General features: G+C 44.4%; 1 protein-coding gene across 2 annotated transcripts in view; it reads left to right on the forward strand.

The window, feature by feature from the left end:
• LOC113406342 (probable ubiquitin carboxyl-terminal hydrolase FAF-X) overlaps positions 1–19,524 on the forward strand; it is a 183,448-nt gene that overhangs the window by 122,227 nt on the left and 41,697 nt on the right. For both annotated transcript variants that reach the window (XM_026650666.1, XM_026650667.1), the window contains 8 exons: positions 5,377–5,485; positions 6,173–6,319; positions 6,443–6,589; positions 8,035–8,257; positions 14,284–14,504; positions 15,159–15,349; positions 15,748–15,921; positions 18,977–19,118. In XM_026650666.1, coding sequence (XP_026506451.1) covers positions 5,377–5,485; positions 6,173–6,319; positions 6,443–6,589; positions 8,035–8,257; positions 14,284–14,504; positions 15,159–15,349; positions 15,748–15,921; positions 18,977–19,118 — 1,354 coding nt within the window. The remainder of the gene's footprint in view (positions 1–5,376; positions 5,486–6,172; positions 6,320–6,442; positions 6,590–8,034; positions 8,258–14,283; positions 14,505–15,158; positions 15,350–15,747; positions 15,922–18,976; positions 19,119–19,524) is intronic.

Below are 19,524 nucleotides of genomic sequence, written 5' to 3' on the forward strand. Positions count from 1 at the left end.
GTTCCTTCTTACCATCCGTGGCAGCGTTGGAACAACCTCTTGCTCTCATACGAGAAGCAATCCCTTAGCTTTAGAGTACTTAGCAGCTATCAGTTCGTTAGCATTCTATTGTGTGAACACTTAATAGATTAGGTGCTTGGAGGCTTCCAGCACCCGCCCCGGGGCATGCCGCAGGCCCACGGGTTTAAGGCTTGCGCCATGTGCCGCAAGCCTATGCTGGTTAGTGACCTCCACGACTCCGGTCTGCGTTGCCTGGGGGGAAGGACACCAAACAGATAGGTGTAAGATTTTCAAGGCGTTTAAGCCTAGAACAAAGCAAGAGAGACTTTCGCTTGAAGCAGTTGTTGATGGAGGCAGCGCTGCAGCCATTGGGCCCGAAGCGCCCAATGCCAGCTCCAGCTTCCTCGGTGCAGAGTGTCCCAGAGTCGTCAAGAGTCCCGGTGCCGAACAAGCACTGCAAGCCGTCGGCCCCGGAGAAAAGTAGGCCCCGGCACCGCTCATCCTCCCCGGTGCGGCCCAAGGCCAAGCCAAAAGAAGGGTGCGGACGTTCCCCTCAAAGGAGACCAGCGCCATCTAAGGGCCCAGGCACCGGAAAGAGCGGGATGGACATTGTACCGGCGCCGGCACCAGTGGCATTGGCGCCACAAGTCCCTCTGAGTCCAGTCCTAAGTGAACTCAGTGAGGATGACGGGCTTGAGGGAGTAATGGATCAGCCCTCCACGCCTGACACCTTTGAGGCGGCGAAGGACCTCATAGGGTTGTCGGCGGTGAGCCCCCTCCCGATCAGGGAGACGCCCACGGTGCCGTTGAGGGGAAAGCTGGCAATGGTGCGCCGTTCGAGGTCACTGTCCCCGCATCGCTCCCGGCATTGGTCCCGGTCAAGCGTCCAGTCTGCGGACTCTTACTCCTGACGCAGAGGGAAGCCTCGGTACCGGAGACGAGTCAGTGCACGGAGTTAGTGCAAGTGACCCGATGCTCTCCGGCACCCTCCAGAGACTGGGACCAAGAGAAGGCGAGCCGGCCATCGCCGAAGGCTTCCAGAAGTCGCTGGTCCTGGTCCAGGTCTCGGGAGCACTGACCCTGGTCCCAATTGGCGAGAAGACGCTCGTCGATCTCCCGCCAGCATAGGTCGACGGAACTGTTGTGGCCTTCGCACTCGGTGTCACCAGAGTCTAGTGCCGACTCGGGCTGATACAGTTACTCACACTGGGCACCGGAAGGCAGAGATCACCAGGCTGGGTGGAAACCCCAGTGGGGACTGCCGGACACTGGCCCTTCTGGACCCCCGGGGCCTACCACCAGCGACAAGGGGCTCCCTCCAGGGCCAGCTACTCTGTGCACTGGTCCCAGTCCCCACACCGACGTTCCTCCGTGTGGGAAGCCACGGCGTCCAGACCGCCTGCACAGTCACCGAGCGAGAGGCCGGAGAAACCGGCACCGAGGCCGGTGCCTCCCCAGGGTCAGCTGTCCGGGCCCAAGCTGGATGCCCCTCCTTCGGGGGAGGCGGACCAAGGGGACCAGCAGGAGGAAGTGGAGCAGCTGCTGACCTCCTCGTCATCCCTGGATGAAGCGGTGGCAGGCACAGTGGTATCAGGACCTCCGCCAATAGACCACAGAGCCCACCAAGAGCTGCTGCGTAACGTTGCCCATAACTTGGGGTTACAGGCCGAGGAGACGGTTGAGCAAGAGGACCCCATGTTGGACATTCTGAGCCCAAAAGGTCCATCCAGAATAGCGCTCCCGCTCATTAAGACCATACAGTTGAACTATAAGACTATATGGCAGACCCTGGCCTTCAGCGCTCCAGCAACCAAAGGTGTGGAACGCAAGTACTTCGCCCCGTTGGGTATGAGTTCTTGTTTTGCCACCCAAGCCCACGTTCCCTGGTAGTCTCTGCGGTAAATGAGAGAGCGCGCCATGGGCAGCAGGCCCCGGCACCTAAGGCCAAGGAAGCGAAGCGCCTGGACCTGTTTGGCAGGAAGGTGTATTCCTCAAGGGACCTACAGTTGAGGATTGCTAACCAACGGGCCATCCTCAACAGGCATAATTTCAACTTCTGGGCGGCAGTGGGGAAGTTTAAGGACAGCCTCCCACGGGGTTCCCAACAGGAGTTTATGGCGCTGGTGGACGAAGGCAAGGCCGTAGTGAAGACCTCTCTTCAGGCGTCCTTGGATTCAGCAGACACGGCGGCCAGAACAATCGCATCTGGCGTGGTCATGCGACGCTCGATGTGGGTGCAGGAGTCAGGTCTGCCGCCTGAGGTCCAGAACTCGCTCCAGGACCTCCCCTTCGAAGGGTCCGGGCTCTTTTTGGACCACACGGATGCAAAGCTGCATAGCCTCAAGGACTCGAGGGCCACACTCAAGTGGCTGGGTATGCACACCCCGGCGACCCAAAGAAAGCCCTTCAAGCCGCAGCCGCCTCCTCAGTGTCACTACCAACCTCGTCCTAGGCATGAGCCTTACTGCAGGCGAAATGGGGATAACAGGAGGCGGCGTAATAATAATAGCTCCAATAGGCCAGGACAGAGCCAAGGCCAGCATAAGTCTCAGCCTGGCCCTAAACCAGGCTTTTGAAGGTGCGCTCGAGGACAGCGTACCGGACCAATCGCCGGATCCATCCCCTTGTTTCCTGAACCGCCTGTCCCACTTCTCCCGTGCGTGGTCCAGTATTACGTCAGACCGCTGGGTGTTACGCACGGTGCGAAGTGGTTACAGGCTGCAGTTCTCCTCCCTGCCTACCCCTCACCATTCCTCTTCAGGGACCCTTCTCACGGGCACCTCCTGGAAAAGGAGGTTCGCACGCTCCTAGAGGCAGGGGCAGTAGAGTTGGTACCGAAGGACCTAAGAGGGAAAGGGTACTACTCCCGCTACTTCCTCATTCCCAAGGCCAAAGGAGACCTTCGACCCATTCTGGACCTGCGAGGGCTCAACAAGTTCCTGGTCAAGGCCCAGTTCCGCATGGTCTCTGGGCACCATCATCCCTTCCCTGGATCCAGAGGACTGGTACGCTGCCCTCGACATGAGGGACGCATACTTTAATATCGCCATCCACTCGGCGCATCACCGATTCCTGCGCTTCACTGTGAACCAAGAACATTACCAGTTCATGGTTCTCCCCTTTGGCCTAGCTGCGTCAGACCTCGGATGGGGTGCTCACCTAGGAGACCTCAGGATTCAGGGCTTGTGGTCGGGAGTGGAGTGGTTGCTCCATATCAATGCGAAGGAGCTCAGGGCGGTTCGTTTAGCCTGCCAGACCTTTCACGCCACTTTGAGTGATCACAGCATGACAGTTCTGACAGACAACACGACCGCCATGTTTTACATAAACAAGCAGGGCAGAGCTCGCTCCTCGCCGCTCTGCCACGAGGCTCTCCTCCTCTGGAACTTTTTCATAGCCCATGCCATTCACCAAGAGGCATCACATCTCCCAGGGATGCAGAACGACCTGGCGGACCACCTCAGCAGGTCATACCGCATGCACGACTGGACACTGAGAGCGGACGTTGTGTATTCGCTCTTCCGCAAGTGGGGGTTTCCCCGGGTAGTCCTGTTTGCCGCCAGGGGCAACGCCCAATGCCCGCAGTTCTGCTTGTTCCAGGGCCACAGCCTGGGCTCAATAGCAGACACATTTGCGATCCTGTGGGGCGGGGAATTGAAATACCCCTTCCCCCTGCTTCCTCTGGTGCACAAGGTCCTACTCAAGGTGCACAGGGACCAGGCAGCGGTTATCCTCATCGCCCCGGCCTGGCCCAGCCAGCACTGGTTCACCACGCTCCTGGAGCTGTCGGTGGAAGACCTGGTAACCCTGCCCCTACACCGGGACCTCATCACGCAGGACGGAGGGTGGCTCCTCCAACCCGACCTGCAATTACTGTATCTGACGGCGTGGAAGCTCTGTGGCTGAACGCTTTGAAGAGCCAGTGCTCCCTCCCTGTGCAGCAGGTTCTACTTGGTAGTAGGAAGCCCTCTACCAGGGCAACTTACTTGGCCAAGTGGAAGAGGTTCTCATGCTGATGTGGGCCCCAACAGGTTCAGCCATGCCAGGCTCCGGTGCCTACCATTCTAGAGTACCTACTGCACCTCAAGCAGCAGGAGCTGACCCCATCCTCCATCAGGGTGCATCTGGTGGCCATCTCCACCTTCCACCCGGGAGTTTCAGGGGGCTTGGTGTTCTCCCACCCAATGGTGGGGCGGTTCCTTAAAGGACTGGAGAGGGTGTTCCCTTACGCCCCCCAGTCCCTCCATGGAATCTCAACTTAATCCTTTCTAAGCTCATGGGGACCCCGTTCGAGCCACTTGCCACCTGCTCCCTCCTCCACCTTTCCTGGAAGATGGCATTCCTGGTGGCCATTACCTCGGCCAGAAGAGTATCTGAGCTGAGGGCACTCACCTCGGAGCCGCCATATACAGTATTTCATAAAGACAAGGTGCAGCTCCGCCCACACCCCAAGTTCCTCCCAAAGGTGGTCTCACAATTCCATCTGGGCCAGGACATTTGTCTGCCGGTGTTTTTTCCCAAACCCCATGTGGACCTGAGTCACTGCAGCTTGCACACCCTGGATGTCCGTTGAGCGTTGGCGTTCTACTTGGAGCACACCAAGCCCTTTCGTAAATCCACGCAGCTGTTCGTGGCCGTGGCGGAAAGAATGAGAGGCCTCCCGGTGTCGGCGCAGCGGATCTTCTCCTGGATTAGACTGCATTCGGGCGTGTTATGACCTTGCAGTTGTTCCGGCCCCGGCGGTCACGGCCCACTCGACCAGGACGCAAGAAGCTTCAGCGACTTTCCTGGCACAGGTCCCGGTCCAGGAGATCTGCAGAGCAGCCACCTGGTCATCGGTGCATACCTTTACGACTCACTATGCGGTCAACCAGCAGGCCCAAGAGGACGCGGCGGTTGGCAGGGCGGTCCTCCGATCAATTGTTCCGTGACTCCTACCCGCCTCTGAAGGTAAGCTTGTGATTCACCTAATGTGGAATGGATGTGAAGAAGAAAAAACGGTTACCTACCTTTTGTAACTGTTGTTCTTCGAGATGTGGTGTTCATGTCCATTCCACCTCCCACCCTCCTACCCCTCTGTCGGAGTCGCCGGCAAGAAGGAACTGGAGGGGGTTGGGCCAGCGGGGGTATATATGCATGGCGCAGTGGCGCCGCTCAGGCGGGGGCCCCGCTGGCCCAACGGGTACCACTAAGGGAAAAGTTTCCGACGCTCATGCACGCGGCGTGCCTACACCTAATGTGGAATGGACGTGAACAACAATTACGAAAGGTAGGTAACCGTGTTTTTCACTGATTTCAAGAGGTATTTTTTTATCCCACATTATAATTGTATTTATCCTTGATGGGAAAAATTAAATGTTTTTTCACTATTTTCAGAACTGTTCGTCAGATGGCACAGGAGCAATTCTTTTTAATGGCTACCAGGTGTTGTATGGGACAGAGACCTCTGCTTTTCTTCATTACACTGCTGTTTACTGTGTTAGGGGTAAGGCATTTGAAATTAACACTTTCATTATTCTAGTACAGTTTGATGTTCCATAAGAAATGAATGATAGGATAAAAATTATTTCAATAGAGTACATTACTACCATGTATAATGCACTTGAATTTACTTTTTGAACATTTTTTTCTTTGATTATGCTGCTATGGCTCTTATATTGCAATATGTTATAGGATAATTCCTATTTGATAGGGGTAAAAATGGTCTCTTATGCAAATACTAAAAATATATTTTTAAAATGTAACTATCTTAAAAGTGAATGGCAAAAAATTTTTTAAAGCTTTATTCCTTAGCAGATTAGATAAATATGCATAAATTATGAATAAGTGTGTTTTTAAGCTACATATTTGTGAAGCAGTTCATCCTTCATTTCCTGTGCCTGTCAGGACTTTCAAATTCAGTGTACTTCTGGCTCTGTATTAAGTGTTTCATCTCCTCAGTTGATCTTTGCAAGTTAGTGAAAGAAGCTGCTTTTCAAATATTTAGGTCAAAAATAAATTGTCATTTTTAAGTTTACACACAACTGTTAATCTCTTCAAATCTTAAACATTTTCATTTTATTTTTCCATTAAAATTCTATTCAGTTTAGGAAAAAATTGTCTGGTTTTAGTGGCTCTAAATAAAAAAGGCATTTATCAATTATACATTATTTATTTATTTTTTGTGTTCTAGAGTACTGCAAGAGAAAGAGCTAAGCATTCAGGAGACTACTTCACCCTATTAAGACACCTTCTTAACTACGCTTACAACAGTAATATTAATGTGCCCAATGCTGAAGTTCTTCTTAATAATGAAATAGACTGGCTTAAAAGGATTAGGGTAAGTTGTAATATCAGGTGAATTATAGAGATTGGTCTTCCAAAAATTCATATTAAAATCTGTTGTAAATTTTCCAAAAGATACATAATTTCAAGCCTTCTAACATTTTTTTAAAAATGTTAGGATGAAGTGAAAAGAACAGGAGAAACAGGTGTTGAAGAGACAATCTTAGAAGGCCACCTTGGAGTAACAAAAGAGTTATTGGCATTCCAAACCCCTGAAAAAAAATATCATATTGGTTGTGAAAAGGGAGGTGCTAATCTCATTAAAGTAAGTTACAGTTTGTATTATATGTTAATTTTGAATATCATTACTTTGAAATCAGTTAAAAAAAAATGTGGAGAAACTTTTTATTTTACAGAATGGAACCACAAAAGTGGCTCATTCCATGAAACATTTTTTGTTTGTAAAACAAATGGTTCTACTTGGAATTTATTAAACTTTTCAAAGTATAATGGATATGTTGGTCTGTTAAGAATACTTAGCGTTTACATTGGCTTTTACATCTTCAGACCACTGTTCGTTGATTTGTTACAACTTAGCGAGATAACTTTATACCTAAAGCCCCACTTAATTTGTAATGTTGCAGAAATTGCGGATTCTGCAATATTAGGCTTCCACCACAGTTTTGATAGCGGGAGTCCCACCATGCATGAGGCTGACAGTGGGAGCCCTCACTGTCAGCTCTGGGCAGCCGACAGCAGAAGCCCTCGCTCTCAGCCCCATGTTCCCGCTCTCAGCCCTGGGTGGCCAACAGCGGAAAATCGCAGAAAAGTAATAATGGACTTTATTACCGCAAATAATTTCCACTATTACTTTTCTGCAATTTTCTATGTCTTGTTCAGAACTCAGCTGCAATTTTTTGACAATCTTCCCACAATTCAATTCCTTTTATTTATATCCTTTTGCAGCTGGGGAAACTGAAGCAACAAGTTAGATTGACAAACAATGCATAGTGAGACATATATAGAGCACAGAGATTCTTTCCTTCCTTGTCCCAAATTCAGTCTATTAGCTCTTGCTAATTAATTTATTGTTCTTTTGTGTTCAAGTTTATGTACAACACCATCATGTTGTTTGAATAGCTGGTTAATCAAGTGTTTTCTGTGCATCAATAGAGTGATAGCTTTGAGCTTTGAAGCTCTCTTGTCGAGAACACAAAGCAACAGCTAGAATAGTACTTTCCAAAGGCGATACGCTAATTTAGCAAGATTTGTCACTGATCCAGATTGATTAGAGATTTACAATTAAATTCTAATAAGAGAATTAACTTGAAGATAGAATATTTCCAAAAAAATAAGACTACCACTTTAATTTCTTTTTTTAGGCTCCTCTTTATTATAGAATGAAATACATTTTAGTTTATCTATATTCTTTTCAATCATCTCTCTAACATGTTAAGTATCAGAGGGGTAGCCGTGTTAGTCTGGATCTGTAAAAAGCGACAGAGTCCTGTGGCACCTTATAGACTAACAAGTATTGGAGCATAAGTTTTCATGGGTGAATACCCACTTCGTCAGACGCATGTTGTGAATACCTGCGTCTGACGAAGTGGGTATTCACCCACGAAAGCTTATGCTCCAATACTTCTGTTAGTTTATAAGGTGCCACAGGACTCTTTGTCGCTTCTAACAAATGTTGTAACGCTTTCCAGTCTGTTGAAAAATGCTTCCGTTTTTTTAATAATAATGGGTAACAACTTTTCTGTTTTTCAGGAATTAATAGATGACTTCATCTTTCCAGCTTCCAATGTATATTTACAATACATGAGAAATGGAGAACTGCCTGCTGAGCAAGCCATACCAGTCTGTAGTTCACCAGCTACCATTAATGCTGGTTTTGAGTTGCTAGTAGCACTAGCAGTGGGGTGTGTCCGAAACCTCAAACAAATAGTAGACACCTTGACTGAAATGTATTACATAGGTACAGCAATCACTAGTATGTAGCATTTTTAACCATCTATTTTTAATTATTTAATCTAAGTATTGTAATGTATATGTGTTTCCTCCCACTTATACTAATAACTTGTGCTGTCAACTGATTCTGATGCTAATTACACTCTTCCCCCCCCCCCCCCCCCCCCCCCCCCCCCCCCCCCCCCCCCCCACACACACACACACCAATTGAAAGAATCTTTAACTTTAAATTTGTAAAGTCAATCACTCCAAAGTTAGGGAATGCCAGAGTTAATGTTGCTTCTGCAATCTTACTTTCGCTCCATGGTGTGTATGCATTATGATAGTCTTTAATAACTTGATCATGTCCCAGTCTCTTTGCCCAGACTGTCCCAGTTTCTTTTCCACCCACATACTCCCTGTCTCCCTCATCCCCTGTCCACTTGTCCCAGTCAGCCCCAGTTCTTCCATTGCACTCCAGCTCCTCATCAGATTTGTCTCCCATCACCTTTTTCTACTCTTTAGTCCATCTTCTTGATTAGGCAGTTGCAGTCAGGACACATCTCAACCTCTAGCCTCCAGTCTTAGTCTCTGCCACAGCCTCCTTGTCTCAGTTTACCTCCACCCACACACACTCCCACAGGTCCACTTCTTGTTTCTTTTGTATTTGAATCTGGCAGCTTCCTCCTCTATGCTGCTTGGGCCCACAGGAGGGTCACTGAAGGTGTACACTGCAATGTAAGCCCAATATAAAATACATTGTATTTTAACCTAGGTTAAGAATTTTTTGACCCATGCTCAAACCAAGGGCTCTGGCATCCATAATGCAGTGTGCAAAGCTGAGTCAAAGTAGCCATATCCCAGAGTCCTAGGCTGCCCATCGCGCGCCCACACCCCCTCCATGTAGCTGCTCTAGCCCTAGGACCGTAGTGCACTGTGGGAAAACTTTACTGCCCACCCTGAACATTACCAGGAAGCAGCTCGCTTTGCAAAAGGCTTGATCTGTTTTCTCTGCATTGCAAACCCAGGAGGCTCTCTGATAGTGTGCTTGCAGATAGGTGATCAGACCAGAATGGGTTAACACTGACCTGAATTTCTGAAGTTTGCAGAGGGAGTGTGGCGTCCATTTTCAATAGAGTGGGTTCCAGATTGTTGGGATAGAGAGGACTAAGGAAGTTGTCCCATGGAATTGTGGGATACTTCCGAATGACTCCTGGGACCTAAGTCAAGTGGGGCTGCATCTACACTGCAAAGCAGTGAGGCTTGAAACCTGGGTCCCAGCTTGACTCAAACTTGGACAATCCAGTCCTGCAGGATCCTGGGACCGTGCATTCAAGCCCTGGGTTAGCACAGTTGCAGTATAGATGCAAGGGGGGCTAGCCTTGAGCCTGGGCTCAAGCAAGGGCTTATGTTACAGTGTAGACATATCCTGAGAGCACAGGAGACCATCTCCCTTCTCTCAGTTCTGGTGCCCAGACCCAGCATAGTCTGGAGCAGTCCAGCAAAGCAGTTGCAGGGAAAGTCCTGAAGAGCCTTGGGCTGGAGCATGCCCAGAGCAGATAGAAACTTCAGGGAATTTAGTTGCTACTGTCTAAAGTTTACTGAGCATATGCAAACTACGATTTTTCAAAGGCTTATAACTTTTCTCCAAATTTAGATGGATTTTCATAGGGATGGCAAAGGCACAGGAGTCTAAGTATGTTATATACACAGTGGATCACTAGCTTATGGGGAAAAATATTATAGGTCACTTTCAAATCAGAGTTGCTTGTGTTACAGTGTTGCTGGGACATCACTAGGTTGGCCTGTTGGTCACTGATTTTAACTTACGTGGTGACAGTAAAATACTAGTTTGAGAGTCTGTGGGGGTGGATTAAAGGAATAGTTCAAGTGATGGTTCCTATGTGTATTCCACACGTGGCCATGCATGCACTTCATGCACCTGAGACCGAAGACTTCTAGCAAGTACTGTCTGTTGGTCTGGGCCTCTGCACAGTTGCTCCCCTCGTGCTCTTTACTGAGAGCATAAGGGATGGTGCAGACCAGCACCTCTCAAGTTCCTTCTTATTGTCTCATGGCCTGAGTCAGAATCCTGTGTCCAAAGCTATCTTTGTATGTCTTTCAAAACCTGTAACTATAATTGTGTATAGTTTTAGTATTCATAGTGTTTTAGCATTATAGTGTTTTTATAGTCTAGTTTAGTTTAGTTTCTCCCCATCTCGGGAATCCTGTGGAGAAGGACTATGCTTAAAGTCCTGGGATTTAAGAACTGTCTCCTTCTCAGTCAGCGATGAACACCGGTGTTTCCTTTACAGTCTTGGGGAGGCTATTATCTCTGCTAAGTTCAGCAGCTGCCACTCTTTCCCTCCCCAAACCTGTGAGGGACAAGAGCTCTGACGGAGGAAGTACCTCAAGGAGAAAGCCATGGGACCCCATGTGGATCCAGGCCAGGGAGACCCTCTTGTTTTACAGCAGTCTCAATTTGCGAGCACCACCCCTTCAAGCACAAGCTCAGAAGCAGAGGCCAGAGCTGCTAAGCCCAGGGAATCGCTAGATCTGGGCTTTTGACAAGACTAAAGGGCTCACTCATATACTCAAGGACAGATCCCCTTCCAGGTCTTCTCCTAAAAGAAAGGATCCCTCCCCTACTTTGTCCAAGTCCTCATGCATGGGTCATAAAGATCTATGACCATCTAAACCTCCAAATTATGAGGATAATCTGCAAAGGAGAAAGGATCCATTGGTACCAACTCCAGCTCTTAAGCCAAAGGATCAATACCTGCTGACACCAACTAGGAACTCCAGTTAGGACTTCTCTTATATGGTATCATCTTGTCCCCAGAAGGACCCACTGACCACCATGACCAATGTATGTGCTGGATCTAACCACCGGGACACTTCACTCTCCAGGACGGACTGAAACCTATACCTTTCCAGAGGATATTTTCGCCCTTCCTTATCCTCAATTGCCTCTCCCTTTGGGTCTGGTTCTCCTGAGTGACATCTCCACACTGGGGGAGGAAACCACCTCAAGGAGGAAAGGATACTCCATATCCTGTCCACAAGTCGGAGCGTTCACCCACTGGTACCAACAGTATTGCTGTTGGAACTAGAACTTAGCTTCTGGTTGGTCATCTCAGATGTTCTAGACAAGCTATTGCTTCCACAGAAGGAGACTAGTCTGGACAGAGACTCTAGGAGGTCTTGGATCCATTCTCCACTCAGATATGATTACCCATGGGACCAGTGGTACCCGTTGTCTTGGGGTCCCCCCAGTGGGTTGACCCTTCAAACTGGCCATATTGGTGCCCGTAAGATCCCTACATTAGTCACCTCGGATCTGTACATGGATACCGCTGGCCTTCCTCCTCTAGCCAATGCCAGCTGGCTCTGTCGGCATGCAAGGGGGAAGAAATCGAACCAGATTCACTGGTACCAATTGTTCTGATGATGTCATCTTCCTCACCTGATGAGGCAATTGCCCCATGCTTGCCATCCCCACCTGACTACCACAGGCAACATCAAAAACTCCTGCAGAGGGTGGGGAGTGAGATCCAGATTCCACTTGACAGTTTGCAGCCCTCTGAATCCCGGTCAGATGACCCACCCAGCAAACAAGACCATTGTGAAACCAGCCGGGGTAGTTTAGCATACTCCTGCTTCCTACGTTCCCACCTTGAAAATGGCTGAGAGGCAATATTTTGTACCAGTCAAAGGGGCAGAGTTTCTGTTTACTCTCGCTGCCCACAATTCCCTAGTAGTACAAGCAGCCACTAAGACATCCAGGCTTATAGCACTGCAAGGCAATTCTTGCAGACAAGGGCACTTAAAAGCCTTGACTTTGTAGAGAGAGGAGGTATTTTTATCCACCCCCAGCTTTCTGTTCAAAATTGCTAACTATGAGTCTTTATTAGCAAAAAATGTTCTCACAAACACTTGAAGTTCAAAGACAAACTCCATCAGGAGGACAGAGCCCAATTTCAAGTCCTCATCGATGAAGGTAAACTGGTAGCTAAGACCTCTCTTCAAGCTGCAGTGGGCATGACTGATACTGCAGGTTTCAGAGAAGCAGCCGTGTTAGTCTGTATCTGCAAAAAGAACAGGAGTACTTGTGGCACCTTAGAGACTAACAAATTTATTAGAGCATAAGCTTTCGTGGGCTACAACCCCCTTCTGTGGTGATGAGGCGTGAATCTTGGCTCCACTTCTTGGGGTTCCATAGGGAAATCCAGAATACCATTGAGGACTTGCCCTTTGAGAACCCTATCTAGTCAATGAAAAGACTGACTAATATTTATGCTTGCTGAGGACTCCAGGACAACTCTCGACTCATTGGGGATTTATACCCTGGCCCCAAAGAGAAAAAAACATAAACCAAGCGTACAAGCCAAGACCTTTCCTCAGCTATTCTACCACCAGCTCCTTACAAACTGCTGCACAAATATCAGAGGGCATAAAGACCTAGATATGCAGCTTCCTCCACCACAGCTATATCCATTGAACCCCCATCCACCAATCAGGTTACTTTTGATGGGATGCTTGAGAATCATGTACCCTTATTGATACCACTCCCTACTGCCCCCCAAACCTTTGGTCCCCTCGCCCTTTTCACCCACAACTGGAGGGGAATAACAGTTAGGTTAGGTACTAGAGATCATTCCGTCCAACTACACTATCGAGTCTCTTCCCCCTCTTCAGGGACCATGCCCTTGCTGACCCCTCTTCAGGGACCACGCTCACAAGGAAAGCCTCTGTCAGGAAGTGGACTGTCTTCTACAGTGAAGGGCTGTAGAGCAATATATCTGCAAAGAAAGAAATTAGGAAAACATGTAGACTGTTTGTTTGTCACGACAGTAGAGCAATCATGGGGACGAGCATTATTGGGTCAGAGACTCTCTAAGTAGATGTCCGTCTGTATCATTCTTTATCATCTGTTTGTAATTCTTTCCTTGGAAAGGGTGAAGGCCCGTTCCACTAGAGCACAGGCAACCTCTGTAGCATCTCTTTGAACGTTTGTGGGGCTGCAACTTGGAGTTCCATCCATACCTTAACATTATGCCTTAGTCCAGGCCTCTTCTGCATATCCACCTGTTGGGACAGCAGTATTACAGACATCTGTACCAATTGCATCCTTGCTTCCTGCTCCTGTTTGAGTACTGCTTACCAATTACCCACATATGAAAATACACATAGAAACCAGCACTCAAAGAAGAAATGGAGGTTACTTACTTGTAACCAGATCTGCTGAGAGATGTGTGGTCCTTATCTATATTCCACTGCCCACTCTCCTTCCCCTCAGCTTTGAATCCTATCTGATTCATGGTAAGAGAGAGAACTAGAGGCATTGGTCCGCACCATCCCTTATACCTTTGGTGCAGAGCATGAGGGGAGCAACTGTTCAGGGGCAGACCAATGCACTCTACTTTCTAGAAATCTCCAGTCTCAGGCACAGAGTGAACCCACATCTCGAACCTCCAGTTTATAAATAAGCAACATCCATTTTCAGAGAAAAACCCAACTGTAAGCCTTATTGATATCCGTATGTGAAATTGCATTGAACTGTGAAGTAAAGTGATCAACATGATGTAGAATAAGATATTTAAGAGGGCTATAGTCTGACTAGAGAAGCATTCTTCTACACATTTCTTTACTTTGATAATGAAACAAGTTACAGAGCCAAACTGGTGCAGTATTCTGAACCCTGATTCCTTGTCACTGCTAATGGATTTTGAATTCTTCAACCTAAGTGTCGTTAAAAGGCGAATCATTGGTCTCAAGGGAAGAAGTACTGCTGCTGCTAATTTGGCACTAGCTATATTTATTTTTTAATTGGTTATATAAGATACTTTTACTTAAAGGTTGCACTTAAACTGTCATTGGCAACAAATGAGGGCATTAATTTTAGAGGTTTTTAACTATTTTCTGTTTGAAGGTTTGGTAAGTTAAACTTTGTTTAATATGACGTGAACAAATAGTAATTTCAGTTTTATGGAATTGCCTTGATTATCATAATAGATATTGTTTTGTAATAAAATAATTTTTTAATCAATTTTGGTTATTCTCTCGTAGCTTGTGAAGCGCTTACAGAATGGGAATATTTGCCACCTGTTGGGCCTCGGCCATCAAAGGGATTTGTAGGATTAAAAAATGCTGGTGCTACTTGTTACATGAATTCTGTCATTCAGCAGCTATACATGATTCCAGCTATCCGAAATGGTATTCTTGCAATTGAAGGCACAGGCAGTGATGTAGACGATGATATGTCTGGGGATGAGAAGCAGGACAATGAGGTAATTATACAGATGACCTGCTGGTCATCTGTTTTAATACTTTCAAGTTGTCATAACTTTTTTTTCATCCCATAAGATTTTATTTTAATGGGGTTTCCTTACATTTCTAGCAACAAAACTATAATATAATATTTCTTATTTGAAAATGTTAGCGACTAGAGTAGAAGGTCCAAAAGATTAAAGGTCAGGCTTGCTTTTTCCCCTTCATTTTTTTTTCCCCTCGTCTGGAATATGTGATTGAAAATGTCATCTACAATGTAGATTTAACAGTCTACATGTAGCATGTACACCTCTACCTCGATATAACGCTGTTCTCGGGAGCCAAAAAATCTTAACCGCGTTATAGGTGAAACCACGTTATATTGAACTTGCTTTCATCCATCGGAGTGCGCAGCCCCGCCCCCCCAGAGCACTGCTTTACCGTGTTATATCCGAATTCGTTTTATATCGGGTCGCGTTATATCGGGGTAGAGGTATATAAATTAAAATAGAGGTAACAATACGCAAGTTACTAGTTTCCTCCAATAATCGTTCTGTAAACTTAGAGAGCACCATACTGTAGATGGTTACCTTGTTGCTAGTTTTAGTTCTCCTATATTCTGCTTATATTCATTATGTTCATGAAGATTACATGACTGTGTTTTTGATTGATAGAGCAATGTTGATCCTCGGGATGATGTGTTTGGTTATCCACATCAGTATGAAGATAAACCAGCATTAAGTAAAACAGAAGATAGAAAAGAATACAATATTGGAGTTCTGAGACATCTCCAAGTCATCTTTGGTCATTTAGCAGCTTCCAGACTACAGTACTATGTACCAAGAGGGTTTTGGAAACAATTCAGGTAAATAGAAAAATGGTTTTTAATATTGATTTCCGTTCACTGAGACTATTAAAATATAATAGAAGTCAGTTATATGAAAAAAGTAATAGACATAAGCAGTTTGTATAAATTTTAAAATTTATGTGGCTTTATATGTGCTAGTTAGAATGGTGGAAAAGTAAGCAGAATTGAGCAGAAGCAACAGCGACATCTTTGGACTCTAGCAATTTTTGAGACTTCACAGCCAGATATTCGTTTATGTGTGAAAGGGAATGTTTAGTTTTTGTACCAGTTGATTCACAACACCATAAGCAATCAGTTAACTATGCTCAGTAAAAGTGAATAGAGTTATTATTTCAGTGTATTTTTCTCTCCTCCAAAAATACCCCCAAAACATTTATTATTTTTTTTCCTTTTAGACTTTGGGGTGAACCTGTTAATCTCCGTGAACAACATGATGCTTTAGAATTTTTTAATTCCTTGGTGGATAGTCTAGATGAAGCTTTAAAAGCTTTGGGGCATCCAGCCATGTTAAGTAAGGTTTTGGGAGGGTCCTTCGCTGATCAGAAGATTTGTCAAGGATGCCCACATAGGTAAGTGTTTCGTTTCACCTTTTTCACACTAAAACAGTCTACATTTATGTGAGAAAATGGTTACTAAAGTGTTGTAAAGCAAATAAACTGTGTTATAAAAGTCTTCCTGTTAGAAGAAGGATAAATTGGAAAAAAAACATTAATATTGAGGATATATTTTGCCTTTAACAGAATTTGCTATCTTGTCTGGGCAAAGTCTTAACATTATGTACAGTGCATTAGTGTTTCTGTTGATCTTATTGCTCCCACTATCAACTGTGTTCAGAAATTCCTAAATACCAGTGTGTGTGTATAAACACAAACCATTTGCACTAGAACAGGGCTGCCTTGAGGGCCAAATGCACTTCACAAAGTCCTAAAACATGTCCTACTGCTGTGTTCGCCCTGGAACAACATGGTGAAGACCCAGCTGACCAAATTGCAAGTTTATTTCTGTTCAGTTCAAGCACCAAGCTTTTTCTATTAAATAAAAAAGTTGCAAATTAAATCAAATATTATAGTAGTAATACATTATTTTAAATAAAAAATAATTGTAACTTAAACATATTTATGAAAGGTACACTTTCTGACATGGCTTTGACTTAATGTGTTCCGATGTGACCTTCAAATTACAATCATAGGAATGAAGCAGCAGTGTATGGAGACAACCAATTAGGACATACTTTGGACAGTAGCTGACCTTATTGGTATTTATCAAATGAAAGGAAACTGTGAATAGATCAAAAGGGTTCTGCCTGTTCCACATAAATGTAAAGAATCTTTTTCTTTAATTTGTAAGCAGTTGTATACTCTCCTCTATGATAAAATTACTATTATTTTGAATCCATTCCTTCAAAACATTCAGTGACGTCAGCTGTACAACACTCATGAATTTGGAACTTTTACTTCCCTGCCATCTCTCTCATATGAATAAGATTCAATAATTTTTTGTTTTGCTGTCCAACTGAGCGGCCATGCAGTATGTAGGCTCTTCATTCTCATTTGCTGCTTATATACATTAATATTTGGATCATTGGAATGCATCGTTTTTCATGCTTATATAACTCAAAAATAGATCCCTTTTTTTGACATTTTCTTGAAGCTTTGATTTGAGACTAAACATTAAGAATTTCATTCCAAAAAGATTGTGTGTGAATAGAACAGCTTTCACCCTGGATTTATGGTAGGTACAACATCACACTCCCTCTCTGGAAGAGGAAACAGGAGTCTGCTGCTCGCTTTCCTCAGGGTCTCATAATTGTCTCAGATTTTGTTAAAACACAGGTCTGACATGTTTAAAGAGAGACACATTTTTGCTGCTTTTAGGACTCAATCAAGCAAAACTGCTGCTAGCCAGGGTATTCACTGCTGTAGAACGGTTAAAATAAATGAGACTATTCAAAGTAGTAAACATCTCACCTAATAGTGTGTTTACAGTACTGAGCCTGTAGGATTGTACAAGTGATTTAAAGCTTTGCAGCTCACTAATTAAATGATCACAGTTCTATTCTTACTAAAAAGGGGGATTTTAAATTTTTTTTACCCTTAACTTAGCAAGAGACAGTTATATGTAATTTTTCTTACATTGTTTCTTACCTATAATTAAAGGGATATCAACTTTAAATGTATGCATAGGCTTGACAGAATTTCTATTTAATTTTTTATAGTTTTGACAGATATCAATGTATGTTCTTAATATTTTTATTTTTATCTATTAAAATTTTCACAGTTGTGAAATTATGGTGGAGGGTCAGGCAATAATTTAGTAACAGTAGATGTGATTCAAAAAGTTAAAATTTTATATCAGTTAAAACACAAATTGTTAACATCACATCAAAATATACAAAGTAAATATCTTTAAATCATACCTTAAGTTCTCAAGCAGCATTTTTCTTTCTTTGCCTATCTGTCCAGTTTGCTGCTTATTGGTGGAATTATTTTTCATCTGTTTGTGTGTGCACAGTGAAATAGACGTTTACCGACATTTACCAATAAAAATCCAATTCTTCTTAGCCTGTGTATGCACTTTCAGACACATGAGCTAAAAGTAGTTTCAGGTACTATACCTGCCTCTGAATGCCCCTACCAATTTTGTGGTTTTACAGTTTCATTTTCCTCTCTCTCAAATATTTTTCTGTTCTGTTGTTGTGCCAAAGTCCTGCTCAGCAGGAGAAACTGAGTGACTGTACAAAGAAACCAGTGGAACTGACTATACATTGTGTTGTCAAACACTCTATACAGAAAAAATTATCATCTGATGTGTTACTTATAAAAAGAAATGTACCTATTGCTATAACTGAGCAGCTATTAAGATTGAGACCAACTGTTTTAACAGATCATTTTTCTAAGTGCTCTAAAATCTATGTGCTTACTTGAATTGTTTTGAAATTTGCAATGCCTCATGAGTGTCCGGGGTAGGACTAGTGGTTGAAATTTGAGCAAGAGGTTCATAGTAACACATCTGCTAATCTGCTCCAACTAATCCCGCCACCGTTCAATACAACTACACCTAACACATTGAACACAGCTGGAGTGCACTCAAATAAGTGCCACAATTCAAATCTGCAATGCGACACAAACAGTAGCATATTCTTTTAGTCATTCTTCATGTCTGCTTACTGTGATGCCATCTTTACTGATTCACTCCAAGTGGCGGCTGTTAGCTTCAGGGGATGGAGTTGTTTTCTGTGGTAAATACTTATTTTTGTAAACCGTTTATCCTTTTTTTGGGAGTATCAATCACCTGGTGGAGGGCTGTGGTTTGGGAAGGAGCTCATGTTGAAGCTTAATACAAACCTATTGTACTTTGAACACATCAGACTGTTTGTTTTAAAAATAACGATCTACCATTTTGAATTAGCACTTCAGAGGAAGTAATTTCAACTGTCATCTTTGATAGTTGAAGCAGTGACTCTAAATACATAAGTTTATATAATAAAGTGACTTATTTTCGAGTGTCAAACTGTTGTAATAAAATGTCTAACAAAACTTTTTATGCTAGTGTTTTGCAAACCATGTAAAATTGCCAAACACATTTGTATCTCTCTCCCCCCTCCCCCTCCCATCATATCTGTAGGTACGAGTGCGAGGAATCCTTTACAACTCTGAATGTAGATATTAGAAATCACCAAAACCTGCTTGACTCTTTGGAACAATATGTCAAAGGAGACTTATTGGAAGGTGCAAATGCATATCATTGTGAAAAATGCAACAAAAAGGTAATGATCCTTTTTGTGATTTATTTTTGTGCAAGTTTATTACTGGTTTAACAGAATTTTAGCTTGTTTTTAGCATAATATATTTAAATTTGATGATTTTTTAGTACATAGATAATTTATCAGTCCGTGGTTGGGTGGGGCAGTTTCACTGTGAATATTTCTGAGAAACAATCATTTATTTAAATAAAAGACTTTAGAATTTGTCAGGAATCCAGATCTCAAATGACCAACCTGCTTCTCTCTTATACCTAAAGTTACTGCAGCCCTGTTTTTTAGTGGTGAATTTTTTTGAAAGTGTGTATCAGCTTAAGGAAAAGTGGATTGGTAAGCAAACCTTTCAGAAGTAACTTGGAAATTTGTTTGAAATGTATAACAGATCAGATGATCTCATGGTAATGTAGGCTGT

Source organism: Terrapene carolina, unplaced genomic scaffold, assembly GCF_002925995.2.
Source record: "Terrapene carolina triunguis isolate 2854851 unplaced genomic scaffold, T_m_triunguis-2.0 Scaffold26, whole genome shotgun sequence".
NCBI classification, from domain to species: Eukaryota; Metazoa; Chordata; order Testudines; family Emydidae; genus Terrapene; species Terrapene triunguis.